Consider the following 13333-nt stretch of genomic DNA (forward strand, 5'->3'; position numbering starts at 1 on the left):
TGAAAAAGTTTAAGAAATATTTATAAATTACGCTACCATAAATATTTTTATGTATTAAATATATTTAAAACTTCTATACATATAATGTCGGGTTGGTTTGGTTTCGTTTTAACTTTTTTTAGTTAAAACCAAACCAAACCAAATATGGTCTGATTTTTTTTTCCAACACCAAATCAAATCAAACCAAACCATAGTTGAGTTTTTTTTCTCGGTTTGACTTGGATTATCGGGTTGGTACGGTTTGTCGGTTTTATTTGTACACCCCTAATAGTCGGTTTGGTTCGGTTTCTTTCGGTTATTTTTTGAATAAAACCAACCAAATTTGATCGGTTTTTAAAATTCAAAACCAAAACCAAAACCAAACCATAAAGTATCAATTTTTTTGATCGATTTTGTTTTATTTTCGGATTTTTACGAACACCCCTAATCCAGATTACAACTTGTCTCAAATTCTAATTTAATTTTTCGCAAAGACTTCACGAACAGTACTTATTTCAGAAAAAAATTGTGGCCATGAAATAAATATCTGTCTTGGTGCTCCACAAGTGCTGTCAAACTTATTAATTTCTCAAAACCCTTTGATAAGACAAATGCACGTCAGAAAATTGGAGCTCCGGTTCCAAAATTCAAATGTAGCAAAAGGGTAAAATAAAATGGAATTTAAGAAACAAATAAGGAAAAGAAAACAAAATTCATAATAAGAAATTCAATAAATTAAATAAACCTCAAAAATCGAATCATCTGCTGAATACGACCTTCTTTTAAAGGTTCCCCCATCTCCAGACTATTTGATTCCTAAGCCTTCCCTTTCATTTTCCACAGCTTCCACTCTCCTTCCTAACTATCATTACATCATTTTCTCTCTCAACTTTCCTTGCTTCCTAATAAGTAAATAGAGAAGAGAACATAATATAATCCACCAGCTTCACTTAGCATTCCGGCTAAAAAAGTTATAAATTTTGCCTTCTTTTCTTTGGGCCTTTTTGCCAGCATTGCAATATCACATGGGGAGGCATTCTTGCTGTTACAAACAGAAGTTAAGGAAAGGCCTTTGGTCTCCTGAAGAAGATGAGAAACTTATAAAGCATATTACTAAATATGGTCACGGCTGTTGGAGCTCAGTCCCTAAACTAGCAGGTGCACTACTACTACTACGAAACAACTTTATTAGTTGGGTTTTTTCAGTTTTCTTGAAAATGCATGAAATAATTGCAGTACTTTATTTTATAATCGATCCCGACTTGCTTGAATTGGGCACTGTATTTTTTTTTTTAATTTTGTCTTTCCAGTTTTCTTGTTAGTGATTTTTTTTTTCCCATTGGTTGCAGGTCTTCAGAGGTGTGGAAAAAGTTGTAGGCTCAGGTGGATTAACTACTTGAGACCTGATTTGAAAAGAGGAACATTCTCACAAGAAGAAGAGAATTTGATCATTGAACTTCATGCAGTTCTTGGGAACAAGTAAGTATATCCTTCACCAGAACTGTACAATTTGATTGATGTTATAATTAACCTGAGCTGAGCTTTTTTTTTTTTTTTTTTTTGGTTTACTCGCGCGCAGGTGGTCTCAAATTGCAACAAGATTACCTGGAAGAACAGATAATGAAATTAAGAATCTGTGGAACTCTTCTATTAAGAAAAAGCTAAGACAACGAGGTATTGATCCAAATACTCACAAGCCACTTTCTGAGGTTGAAAACGAAGAGAAAGCGTCGGCAAACAGTAATAATAAGAACAGTGACAGAGTTTCTGAAAGCTCAAATAATGATCAGCTCAATTTTGTTGAGGCTGCTCATGAGAATGTATTTTCAACAGAAAAGCCAAAGCCATATTCAATGACAATTATGGACCGTTATCCATTTATTGAAACCAATAATATTGCCCCACCAACTCATGAATTCTTCACCACCAATTGCAAGTCTCCTGATTTTGCTAATTATCTCTCCTTTCAACACTTGAATAATTATACTCCCAATACAAATATTATCTTCAATAAGAACTCTGCTGACATGGTATCTGATCAGTTCAATTGTAGCCTTTCTCCTATGTCGAATTCTATTCTCAATACATCCCCGTTGGCACGTATAAAGCCGGCTTCTTTAACTACTCTTCCTCCTGATAGTAGTTTTAATATCAACAAGTTCCAGAATTGGGAAGCTTGTACTATCAGCAGCAACAGTAATGGTAGCAGTAACAGTATTGAATTACAAAGCAACTGTTCATTCTTTGATAACAATGCTGCGGCTTTCGCATGGGGATCAACAACAGCAGATGGTAGTGGGAAACCAGAGAGAGAAGAAATCAAATGGTCTGAGTATTTGCAAACCCCATTTTCACTAGGTTCTAACACAATCCAGAATCATCAAATTTCGTCTCAACATCAAGCTGACTTATACAACGAAACAAAATCCGAGACACAGTTCGTGACACAAGGTTCATTGAATTTGAGTACTACTACAACATGGATTCAAAACCAACCGCAACAATCTTCTCTACAAACTGCAAACTTATACAATAGTAACAATTTTCAGAGGCTTCCCGCCGCCTTTGGACAATTTTCTTAGCCTATTTTCACAGGCTAGTCTCCCTTATCATGGACGGTTACTTACCTACAGGTGTGTGTAATAGAGTTTTTCTTATTAATCTGTAAATAGGTCTTACACGTATTTCCTTCCTTTGTCTCAACACTGGATATTCTTGATAAAATATTGAAAATTTGTTGATCATCATTTTGTGTATGGTAAGTATATGATAGTATACGTACTTTAATTTTTTTTCCTATCGTGCTTTCTAGATCTTTATATTTCCAGGTTGTAATTGTGTTTGTTGATTAATTACGCATTCAATCGAAAAGCTTTACGACTTTTCTAGTTTTTACCGTTGTAACCACTTAAGTGTTCCTATTCAAACCTAAAATGAATCCTTTAAAGATAGCGACTATCTGTAAGATAGCCTAAATGGGTGTCTATCCTTGTCTCGTACAGATGGAGATAGTTTTTACTTTTGACTGTCTTTAAGTCAATTCCAGTCTCTTTAGCTAATCTGTGATGAAGACAACTTACTAGTTTATATATTGATGGGATATTCTATTAACCATGCGGTTTAGACGTAGTATTGTGTTTTATTTTTTATGGAATAATTATTTATTTGACTTATTCAATTCAATAAAATACTATTTTAAATAGATCACTTGTTATATGTGTCCTTTAGTTATGTAGTAGACAATTTAGTATATGGAGTATTAGCTCATGCACATAAGATAAAATTGCCGGTTCTCATAATTAATAAACTATGTTCACAATCGAAGATATAATTGGGCAAAACATCTTGATGATTGTAGCACAAGATTAAAGTATAATTTGTCTTGATTATGGGAGTGGTTATACTCCGATTTCTTGTGTTAGTATACTTAGTGTATATTGAACGGACCAAGTAGAGAAAAGATATTTTTGTACTGAATATATATAAAATATTTTCTCTAATTCATTAAATGAGCTTATACTCCTAATCTTGATATATTTATTATGATCAATGTGATTTGTTTATTATTTTGATTTATCAAAAGGTACAACTCTATTCAGAGTTAGTGTATGCCTAATAGATTGGACAATAACGAATAACATTTGTGAAATAATAATTAGTTGCTAGAATCCATGACTCAGTTTTGAGTTTGATGATATCGCTTTATGTAAGCTTATAAATTTTCATGTGAAAACCCGGCCGGTGAATTTTGTATCTGTCACATGAAATAGTTTAAGCGGAATTATAAAGAATTTAATTAGTTGATTAAATTAAATTATCAGTTATTTAATGTAATTAACTAGTATTTGTGATCTTAACATGGGGAGTTAAAATAAGTGTTAGTGAATTTTTGAAATTCATATTGAGGAGTTTAATTGCAGTTTTTAGTGGAATAAACTGTAATTAATTATAGTAAGAATTAATTCATGCAAATTTTTGAATTAATATTATAATTGGTAGCCTCTTATTGTTTACGTGGTCCCTGCTATACCTAGTAAAAATTTGGACTGACTTGGGAGAAAAGTCATCCTTGAGAGTTAGAGTAGAATTCTACTTGAACAAGCAGAATCCTACACGTTTTTGGAGCCCTCTTTTGGCTGAAAAAATGAGTCTACTTAAGCAAGACATTTTTCACCAATAACACACCTTTTAGAGTTGTATTGTTCTTGCCCACTCAAAGCAATTTTGTCCAAGGTCTTACTAGGACCATAACAGAAGACTGCAGCCCTGGATTCTTGCTATGTGGAGGACATGTGCAACATTTTCAAGAGGTTAGTGTTTTTAATTTTCAAATTATATCATTGTCTATTTTACATATTTGTTATGTCTGGATTATATGCTTGCTTCCGCTGCGCACGTTCTAACATATATACCATGAAAAAATATTAAAGATCTTGGAAACATCAAGTTAAACTTATAATTACATGCAAAAATATATAGTACTCTGCCCTCTTCATGATATATGACACTTTTTTATATGATCTAAAATGATTGATACATTTCTATATTTAAAAACTCTAAATTGAATTTCTCATTTTACCCTTATTAACATACTATTAAATATCATAGAAGTATTATCATGTGTTGAGGACAACAAGTTGTAAGGGTAAATTTGCTATGTGCCAAAAGTTTATTGTTTTCTAGACTCATGCCCAGTCAAATATTGGCATTTAAAAAGTAACACATGGAATACTTTCCACGGGGAAAAGAAAATGGGGAAGGGTGAAAACCCTCGCAAATTGTAGGGTAAATGTAAAATTGACGAAACTTATTGCATTTGCTAGCTAAGAGTTATATATATATATATATATATATATAAAAGCTATTTAATTAGTCAAAGAGGGAGGATTAAAGTAGTGTGAAAAATATATAATTTCAATGTCCTATTATATCCTTGAGTGAGTTTCAAGCACTAGTGAGAATCAAGAAAATTTCCAACTCAAATCTTTGGGAGGTGAAAGATATCCATCTAATTGCTTAATGACTTGGAAAGCCACAATGAAGATGCAGTTTGGAGAGTATGGACACTAATGATACATCCTCGATGGGAACTTGACTTTATCTACTTCTGGGAACAGGAGAAAGAAATTAAACTAAATTAAAAGGGGTCCCTCCCCTATGATAGAAACAGATACTCTACATCAAGCTGACTCAAACTGATAAATAGAGTTAAAGAGAAAAAATTTCCATATCTTTCTTACAACATAAGAGATATGCTAGAGTGGAAAACAGTAAAAGAGAGGAAAACTCCTCCTGATCAAGTGAAGTTTTCTAAAAGAGACAGCATCTGCTTCTGCTGAAAAAAAGCTATATACCTTTGGTTCTCTCTAAGTTCTGATTTTTTCCATTAGAAGCCCCAGTTTTCACTTATAGCAAATGGGCCAACTTTGCATGTGAGAAATAGCTACATATATCAGTCTTTCATATTCAAACATTCACTATCACCATAAAACTCCATCAATTAAAAGTTTTCTCATGGGATGTACTCAACAAAGGGTCCCTCCCTAAACTTTTTAACTATAGTTTTTCCATGTTTTACATAATATTCATGTACTAGCTAGTCATCTAACACCTGTACCTAGGAAGCTGACAAGTAATATATCTTCATGTATAGAAATAATAAAAAGAAAAAAGAAACAAATACCACAATAATTTGTAGATGAAAAAAATTATTTTCAATCATGAATAGCTTAAGGATTTTGAAAGAATAAAAAAAGAGACCCATATCTATATATACGTATATATATATGAATCAACGACATGAACATGTATGGTAGGGCCTTGAACCAGAGTCTCCTTCCCACGTGCATCCAACGAAAAATTATGCAAACTCCCCAGTATTAATTGAATTGTTTTTTTTCTCTGCCCTTTTGTACTCTATTTTTTAACAAAGAATTCATACGTAGAAAGCATTGTCTAAGCAAGGGGTACTAGTATATTTTGGGGCTCTCTTTGAATGCATGTGAACCTAATTATTGAGTTCCTTTTCTTGGCCCTACGTTCTTTCTTCTACACAGAACAGAACAAATATAAAGGAATTGACAACTTATAATATATCAGCCCAAACAGGAAAGATGTGATGGTCAGAAGAAGTTAACATTGCAAAGCTTTAATTCTTGTCAAGAACTTAAAACACAAAGTAAAAAAGGGGAAATAAAAAAGAAAAAGAATAGGAACTATATGTTGACATATATACTAATAGACTAGTAGGAAGAAAATTAGCAAAACAATGATGAAGGTGATAATTGGGGACTGTGACAATGATGATAAAGGTAATAAAATAATGTCCAATATAGTAATATTTTGAGATTCTAGAATTTTATTGGAAAGGAAGATGTCAAAGTTATTTAATAATATAAGTATGAACCTGAAAAAATGTACAAGCTTATAATTAAAGAACTTGAGGTGCTGGGGACGGGAGCAGAAGTAGTTCTGGCAGTTAAAGACGGTAATTCAATCCAAAAGGGAACAATATTTTTATTACTACTCTCTTTTTTTAATTATTATCTGAGTCTTCCACAACCTGAAAAGATTGTTATTATCAAAAAAGAGCAGAAAAGTAGTGTTGTTTTCAAAAAATAATACTTTTACATTGTTCTATTGAGTTTAATTTGTATACACTATTGTAAAATAATTTTTATAATATCATATCGCATAAAAAGATAACTCCATACCCTATAATAAATAGAAGAAATTTCCTGCAAATTAAGGTAGGAAGACTATATATACCAATATTGTAAAATTTATTTACACTGTATGCAAATAAGTTAAATTCATTCTTCTTTTTCATTTAAGCACACTGACGGTCACAAGTGCCGACATTCTTTTCCCATTCCTAATTTCAAATTTCCCACATACCATCCTTGAAAATCGAAAAGAACCCATGAGGGGAGCGGTGGACACAACACTAAACATTAATAGAGTACTAGATTAGATCTTCAAAGGTTGACTAGACAAAAATGTCAGAATATCTCGAGAGAGACTTGGAGAAGAAGAATCGAGAAGAAGCTCTGCGGGGAAAGAAAATATTTTCTCATAACTGATTAATCAACTATACACTGTTTATATATAACTAACACTGAGAAGGTCCTCTAACTTCTACTGTGTACAAATAAGCCCCTCAACTAAGTAACCACTAACTAACTATATTATTACGATACTCCCCCTCATGCTGGAGGTTGAGGATATACAGCATACCTAGCTTGTCCAACAGAAAATTGTGTTGCGTAGCAGTCAACTCCTTTGTGAGTAAGTCTGCCTGTTGATGTGAAGTATGAACATACTGAGTAGCTAGTAACCCCTGCTTTATCTTCTCACAAATGAAGTGGCAATCGATTTCGATATTTGGTGCGTTCATGGAAAATGGGATTTGCAGCAATCTGCATTGCAACTCTATTATCACAACATAAGTTAACTGGCTGCTGAATGATAACTCCAAGCTCAGCAAACAAGCCTAGAAACCAAGTGATCTTTTGCGACTGTTGAGGCCATACTCCTGTACTCTGCCTCTCCACTACTTCTTGAAACAGTGTGTTATTTTTTTGACTTCCAAGAGATAAGAGAGCTGCCAAACTTGATCAAATAACCACTAACTGACCTTCTAGTAAAAGGGCAGACACCTCAATCTGAATTACAGAACCCAAGTAGAGACTGTGCAGATTGCCTCTTCAGCAGAACACCAACGCCAGGTGCATTCTTAAGATACCTAACAACCCTAGTAGCTGCATCCATGTGAGACTTCTTTGGAGCCTACATGAATTGACTGAGGCTTTGAACTGCATAACAAATATCAAGTCCCAAGTGAACCTAGAGCTCTGATACCAAACTGTCACGATCCAAAACTCACTATAGGTCGTGATGGCGCCCAACGTCGTCATTAGGTAAGCCAACAGTGAACTACCAACTTAATTATGAACTTTATTATTCTCGAAATCATGAATTTTATTAGATAAAGAAATCAACGCATTAAAATCATGGAAACTTAAAATTTTAATAGAATAGATAATAAAAGTGTATAAATACTAAGCAAAATTACAAACAACTTTAGAACATCCCAAAATATGGTGTTGCAAGTGCATGAGCATTTACTAAGGAGTACAATAATAATACAACATCTGCCTGGAATGTAAATAAGACGGGATAGAGTAAATGGTACGATGGAGACTCTGTGGGCTGCGATACGTAGCCTCGAATGCAGCTCACTATAAAGTCTCCTCGACAGTTGCGCCTACGCGCCAAAATGACCACGAATTGAACCTGTCAGATCCTGCACATTTAGTACATAAGTGTAGCATGAGTACGTAAATCAGCGTGTACCTAGTAAGCATCTAGCCTAACCCCGGAGAAGTAGTGACGAGGGGTCGACATTGACACTTACTAGAGGTCCGATAAAAGAATATAATAAATCATAAGCAGATATGAAGCACACAACAATAATGGGGTAAATCTGTAAGTTACATAATCTTTCAAAAATTTCTTTTAAAGGGTATGATTTTCTCTGTCTTGTATTCTACCTCAACAACTCAAATATATCAAGTGTCAGTATCAAACGGATAAGGAATACCATATTCGGACTGCCAGCGATATAACACACGATTATGTCGAGGTCGTTAGGCTCGATCCAGAATAATATGTACACTGCCGAGGGTCGAGCGACACGAACCATAGATGCATCTATTACACTGTCGAGGCGTTCGGCCTGCTCCACAAGAAAGGAAGAAACTTATCGAATTACGAGTCACATACTTACAATACAGATACAGGTGCATAATAATAAATATACCTCTTTACGTTTATCAAATATCTTGGCAACAACTCAAGGTGATAAAGCTCGGCCTAATATATTTATATGTTTCTAAATTAATTTCAGTTATAATTTCAATTAATTAAGCTAGCAAAATGAGTCCAAACAATTCAAATATTACATGATAAAGTCCTAAGTCTACCTGGACATAATCATGCTTTAGCTACGTATGGACTTTCGCCACCTCATGCGTACGTAGCACCCACAACTAGTAGCACATAACAATTACATCACCTAGGGGGTAGTTTTCCCCTCACAAGGTTAAACATGAGACTTTTCTCGCTCCGAAGTTCCATAACCAGCTCCAACGCCTCTCTAACACCTCAACTCAAAGCCAAACGTTCCGAAACTAGTCAAACAATATGTAAATCAATCACAATATACTCCAATACTTATAATTTAACAATTTATAATGATTCTCAATTCCGCTCGAAAAGTCAATAAAGTCAACCCTCGGGCCCACATATCCGGATTTTAAAAATTATCAAAAATAATTATTACCCATAACTTATATAGTTTATATTCCGAAAATCATCCAATTTCGCCCATGAATTGACCCTCAAATCAAGGATTTACCATCTCAAAACTTTAAGGCTCAAAACCCCAATTTCTACAATCCAAACACGGATAAAAATGATAACCAACGAAAATAATCATGGTAAAACATCAAAATAAAGGTCATATATTTACCCCCTTGTTTATTCAAGAGCAACGCCATGAAAATCACCTCAAACGGAGCTCTAGAACTCAAGATATGCCCAAAATACTAAAATTCTAGGTTTAAAATATTGTTCAGATGATTTTTGTTCTTCGCCTTCACGGGACACCTTCGCATTCGCGAAGAGAAACTTTTCGTATTGACCGGTCAACCCAAATTTCCTTCTTCGCGTTCGCGGGACCTCCCTCGCATTCACGAAGAACAAAGTCTGCACCAGAAACCAACAATCTTTCCCGACACGGAAATGGGCATAACTCTCTCATACAACATCGGAATTCGACGATTCTTATTGCTATGGCTTCGCAATTACGATACAGATCTAATGGTTCAACCCAATCACAACTAAAAGGTATTTTTCCCAATATAGTATCCTTTATACCCAAGAAAACGATACCGAAATATCAAATAAAAGCGCGACACAACCCAAACACATCTGAAACACACCCTAGGCCCCCAGGACCCAGTCCAATTATACAAACCAGTCCCAAAATATAACACGAACCTACTTGAGGCCTCAAATTACACCAAACAATATCAAAACTACAAATCGACGATCGGAACCTTTCTTTAAACTTCCAAACATTCAAACTTTGACGAACGTATTCGATTCAAACTTAAACATTGCGGAATGACGCCAAAATTTACGCACAAGTCACAAATTATGATACAAACCTATTCCAAGGCTCAGAATCCCAAACGGATATCGATAATAATAAAGTCCACCTCAAACCAAATTTAGGAAATTCTAAAACCTTCAAAATGCCAACTTTTCACAATAAGCGCTGAAATGCTCCCAGGCGACCCGATACTCAATCCGAACATACGCCCATGTCTGGAATCATCGTACGAACCTATTGGAACCTTCAAATACCGATTCCGAGATTGTTTACTCATAAGTCAAATCTTAGTCAACTCTTCCAACTTAAAGCTTCTGAATTTAGAATTTTCTTTCCAAATCAACACCGAACTTTTTGAAATTTAATTCCGACCACACGTACAAGTCATAATACCTGAAGTGAAGCTACTCGAGGCCTCAAACCGCCAAACTATGCGCTAGAACTCAAAACGACGGGTCGTATCGTTACATTCACTTTGAACTCCTGATGTAAAACATCATTTGCCTCATCAATAAGAACTTTGTTGCTACCAGTAAGAAGCAGATCATCAACATAGATTAAGCTCACAACAACGTTACCCTGTACTTCTTAGTAAACAAGGAATAATCAAATACACATTGACTGAACCCAGCCCTTAATAAAGCTTATGTAAGCTTTAAATTCCACTGCATGGATGCATGTTTAAGGCCATATAGAGACTTCAACAATCTACACACCCTCTGGTCCCCCTGTCTTTGGAAACCTTGTGGTAGGGACATGTACACTTCTTCTGATAAGTCTCTCTGTAACAATGCATTAAACACATCCATTTGGTATAAACCCCAATCGCTAGAAGCAACTAAGGCAATGAATGATCTCACAGTGACCATCTTGGCCACTGGAGAGAAAGTTTTATTGTAGCCTAGGCCTTCTTGTTGGTTGTATCCCTTAGTCACTAGTCGAGCTTTGAACCTCTAAACTTCTCCATTAACCTTGTATTTGATCTTGTAGACCCATTTAGAACCAATAGAGTTCTTCCCTGGTGGTAGGTCTACCACTTTCCATGTTTTGTTTTTCTCCAGGGCATGAATTTTTTGTTGCATAGCCTCTATCCACTTAGGATCCTAGGCTGCTTCTCTGAAAGTCTGTGGTTCTCTAAGGACTGAGAATGCCAAGACATAGTCTTTGTACTGTTGTGTCACTCCATTATATGATAGGTAGTTGGATATAGGATAAGCACAATGTGAGAATTTAGGATCCTTCACAATGTAATCTTGCATCCAAATTGGTGAATGTTTTGTCCTAGTGGATTGCCAGTGAGTTGGGATAGATGGTGGCTTTGTTAGGTTATTCTTGTATGTAAGCTCTGCTGACTCCCTTGGCATGGGCAATATAGCTAAGGTCTCTAATCCTTCAGTTGTTGCTACATCCTGAACTGTGTCACTGGTGGATACTAGTTCTGCTGCTACTCCTTTGGGACCGCCTTTGATTCTGCTATTATTTCTTGTAGCGCTGCCTCCAAAGGAGGTATTACATGTTCTGTATGCTCAGAAGATTCTGGCAAGGAACCTCTCACAACTGGAGTAGGAGCTTTAATAGGGATAGTTATAAAGTTTGTGAATTGCTCTACAATTGAGAAGGTGGGTAGATATGTTGTAGTTATATGAATGGAAATTCTGATTCCCTAAAAGTAACATTCCTGCTAACAAAGAATGTTTTAGTAGTGAGATCATACAACCTGTATCCTTTTTTAGTTGTAGAATATGAGCACAACATTTCTTGTTGCAAATTTATCTTCCTTTAGCACATTTGTGGCAAAATACGAGCAGTCAAACACTCTCATGTGAACTAGTGATGGTTCTCTCCCATACAATAACTCAAAAGGGCTCCTGCGGCACCAAATACTAGATGGTACCTTGTTAAGAATATACACAGCAATTTGCACACACTCACCCCAGAACTTGTGAGGAATATGTACCTGAAACTTCAATGCTCTAGTAATATTTAAAATATGCCTATGTATTCTCTCCACAACTCCATTTTGTTGTGGAGTGTAAACACAATTACTTTGATGAATCATACTACTAACCTGTAAAATTTTACTCCATTGATTATTAATGAACTATGAACCATTATATGTTCTGATTATCTTGACTGAGGTATGAAATTGAGTTTTAACTATACAAAGGAACTGTTTCAGAAAAACTATGATTTCATTCTTCAATTGCATAAAAAAAATCAAGTTGCCTTAGAGTAGTCATCTACTATAGTAAGAAAATAAAGTTTCTTATCATGAGTAGCAACCTTATAAGGTCCCCATACATCCATGTGCACTAATTGGAAAGGCTTAACACTCTTCTTTTCATTGTTTGGAAAGCATAGTCTAGACTGTTTAACTAATGGGCAGACATGGCACTTATTCTGTATTGAAGTATCTACATTATGTTGAAGAAAGGAAATATGTTGCATCACAAGCGTAGAGACATGTCCCGATCTCTTGTGCCACAAATTGCTTAAGACTCCAGATCCCTTAACTAAATTGGCACTGACTATCAACTCCATGATTACTCTTCCTTTCACCATGTATAACCCATCATTCTCTTTAACAATCCTCTTCACTCTCACATTGTAGAGGTCCCAAAATACACAAATTTCAGGTAGGAAAATAGCACCACATGATAAGTCTCTAGTTAGCTTTGAAACTGACATCAAGTTGAACTTAAAACCAGGAACATAAAGCACATTTTTAACTGAGTACCTTCTGACAAACAAGAACTACCAACATGTGATATCTGTACTATCTCCATTAGGCAACTTCACTTTCTCCTTCCCTGGATTATGCACACTTTTCACATTACACAATAAACCCATTGTAGATACTATGTGATGTGTGACTCCAAAATCCACTATCCAATTATCACTTTGCACACTTGAAGATGGATTAACAGTTATACCTGCCATGAGCTTGTGTTAGAGTGTGAGTTTGTGATTGTGCCTGATTGTCACTTGGTCCATCCTTGCCAAGGATATTCAGAATTTGCTGATATTGTTCCTCTATGAAGAAGTAATCCTCACTCTTAGCCTGTGAACGTCATTCTGTTCTAATATTCCCAGATGCAATTGCACTATTTGCAGCTGTGAGATTGCCTCTTGTCCTAAACTCTTTGTTCTGATAAGTATTGTTAGGTCAAAACTCTT

The 13333-nt window shown here is 35.2% G+C and overlaps 1 protein-coding gene across 1 annotated transcript; it reads left to right on the plus strand.

Moving 5' to 3' along the window:
- Positions 1–796: 796 nt before the first annotated feature.
- On the plus strand, positions 797–2776 carry LOC107815451 (transcription factor MYB61). Its single transcript, XM_075238600.1, has 3 exons — positions 797–1137; positions 1329–1458; positions 1559–2776. The coding sequence occupies exons 1-3, from the start codon at positions 1005–1007 to the stop codon at positions 2559–2561; spliced, it is 1266 nt and encodes a 421-aa protein (XP_075094701.1). The 5' UTR covers positions 797–1004; the 3' UTR covers positions 2562–2776.
- Positions 2777–13333: the final 10557 nt, after the last annotated feature.

The sequence above is a fragment of the Nicotiana tabacum genome, chromosome 19, assembly GCF_000715075.1.
Source record: "Nicotiana tabacum cultivar K326 chromosome 19, ASM71507v2, whole genome shotgun sequence".
NCBI lineage: Eukaryota > Viridiplantae > Streptophyta > Magnoliopsida > Solanales > Solanaceae > Nicotiana > Nicotiana tabacum.